At 53.4% G+C, this 1,924-nt stretch overlaps 1 protein-coding gene across 1 annotated transcript in view; it reads left to right on the top strand.

Moving 5' to 3' along the window:
* Positions 1–1,113: 1,113 nt before the first annotated feature.
* ZC3HC1 (zinc finger, C3HC-type containing 1) overlaps positions 1,114–1,924 on the top strand; it is a gene marked incomplete at its 5' end in the record, with an annotated part of 7,294 nt that continues 6,483 nt past the window's right edge. Inside the window, 2 exons of the mRNA XM_009080296.1 lie at positions 1,114–1,225; positions 1,737–1,887. Of these exons, the coding sequence (XP_009078544.1) occupies positions 1,114–1,225; positions 1,737–1,887 (263 nt within the window). The remainder of the gene's footprint in view (positions 1,226–1,736; positions 1,888–1,924) is intronic.

Raw genomic sequence — 1,924 nt, 5'->3', positions numbered from 1 at the left:
CTATCCAGGGTCCTAGGGAGGATTTGGGTACCCTTCGGAAGCATTAAGGGTTCTGGGAGGGGGGTGAGGTCCCCCTCGGTGTTATTGAGGGTCCAGGGAGAGGGGTTAGGGACCCACTGATGTTGTTGAGGGTCCTAGGGAGGGGTTGGGGACCCTTCCGTGTTATTGGGGGTCCTGGGAAGGGCTGGAGTCGGGAAGGAGGAGATGAAGAGGACTAGGAGGTACTGAAGAAAAGATACTGGAAAAAGAGTACAGTGGGGTGGGCTGGGAAGGGCTGGGGGAGCACTGGTGGCACTAAGGGGCACTGGGAGGGGGCACTGGTGGGTTTAGGAGACACTGGGAGTCTGTGCTGCTGGGACTAGGAAGCACTTGTAGTACTGGAGACACTGAGAGACACTAGGAATACTGGGATGACAAAGAGGCACAGGTAGGCAGTAGTGAAAAGTGATGCTGGGGGGCACTGGGGACACTGGGAGGGCAGCACAGGTGTCACCTGTAGAGTTCTGGTGTCCCCATAGCCTGAACTGACTGCATTCTGGGCCACTGCCCCCAAAAGTGTGGTCACAGCCTGGGGTGAGGTGGCACTGAGAGCTCCAGGGGTTACTGGGAGGCACTGGGGGCTGAGCTTTAGGTGTGTCTCACTGAGCCCACATGAGGTTTTTGCCCTCAGGGGCAGAGTTCATCCTTGATCCAATTTTGGCCCATGGAGAGCTGTTGGGAAGAGGCCAAAGGGCAACACTTGCCATGGGGTCAGCATTCCAGCCTCAGGGACACACATTCCAGCCATGGATCCCAGTGCTGGGAGCTTGGAGTGTCCCTGACTTCAAGGTCACAGCTCAGTCTGCCTTTGTTGGGCTCAGAGAACAAGTCCTTGTCCCCTCTTGTCCCATCTGCAGCTGCAGCATGACTGACATGTTCAATGCACCTTTGCCTTGTGTCATTGTGGTTTTTTGATGGGTTTATTAGTGATTAATTAAAAGTTGGGAATTAGGAGCTCTGGAGAAGATTCTTGGCAGGGTAAGGCTGAGAGATGAGAGATTTGGAAGTGCTCTGTGTGCACTTTGTGTGGCTGAAATTTTTCCAGAACTTTTTCTGCCTTGCTGTTCCTTGTAGGAAAGACACATCTGACTGGTCAGAATCAGCTAATGGATCTTCCCAGATGGATGCTCTTTCCTTGGAATCCGCCAGCAAAGAAGCCTATTTCAGCAGAGTGGAAACATTCACTATATCCTTTGTGTTGCTCTCACCTTCTCTGTAGACTCCATCTTAGCCTTATGGAATATCCTGGAAGGGACCCACAAAGATCATTGATCCAACTCCTGTCCCTGCACAGGACACTCCAAAATCCCACCTTGTGCGTGAGAGCATTGGCCAAACGCTCCTGGAGCTCTGTTAGCCTTGGGGCTGTTCCCACTGCCCTGGGGAGCTGTTCAGTGCCCAAACACCTCTGGGAGAAGAACCTTGTCCTGATATCCAACCTAACCCTGTTCCAGTGCCTGAGCTGCTCTCGGCGAAGAACCTTTGCCTGATATCCAACCTAACCCTCCCCTGCCACAGCTCCAGCTGTTCCCTTGGAATCCTGTCATTGGTCACCAGAGAGATCAATGCCTGTCCCTCGCCTTACCCTCCCAAGGAAGCTGCAGCCTTCTCTGAGCTCTTCCCCTCTTCTCAGCTTTTCCTTGCCCTAACTAACCCCCAAACCACAATTTTGGGGGATTTCTCCTTACCATGAGCACCCTCTGAAATGGGCAGGGAAACCCCATGAGCTTTCCCCCCTGGTTTGTGCCAAGTATGGTTGGATCAATGTGGAATGTGACATGCTGAAGTGCTCCAGCTGCCAGGCCTTCCTCTGTGTGAACCTGCAGCTTGCCCTGGACTTCAGCACCTGTGAGTACAGAGGGGTTTGGGCTTCATGTGCCTCGTC

This window comes from Acanthisitta chloris, unplaced genomic scaffold (assembly GCF_000695815.1).
Source record: "Acanthisitta chloris isolate BGI_N310 unplaced genomic scaffold, ASM69581v1 scaffold20258, whole genome shotgun sequence".
Taxonomy (NCBI): domain Eukaryota; kingdom Metazoa; phylum Chordata; class Aves; order Passeriformes; family Acanthisittidae; genus Acanthisitta; species Acanthisitta chloris.
The sequence above is the reverse complement of the archived record's forward strand: the minus strand, read 5'-3'. Positions and strand labels throughout refer to the sequence as shown.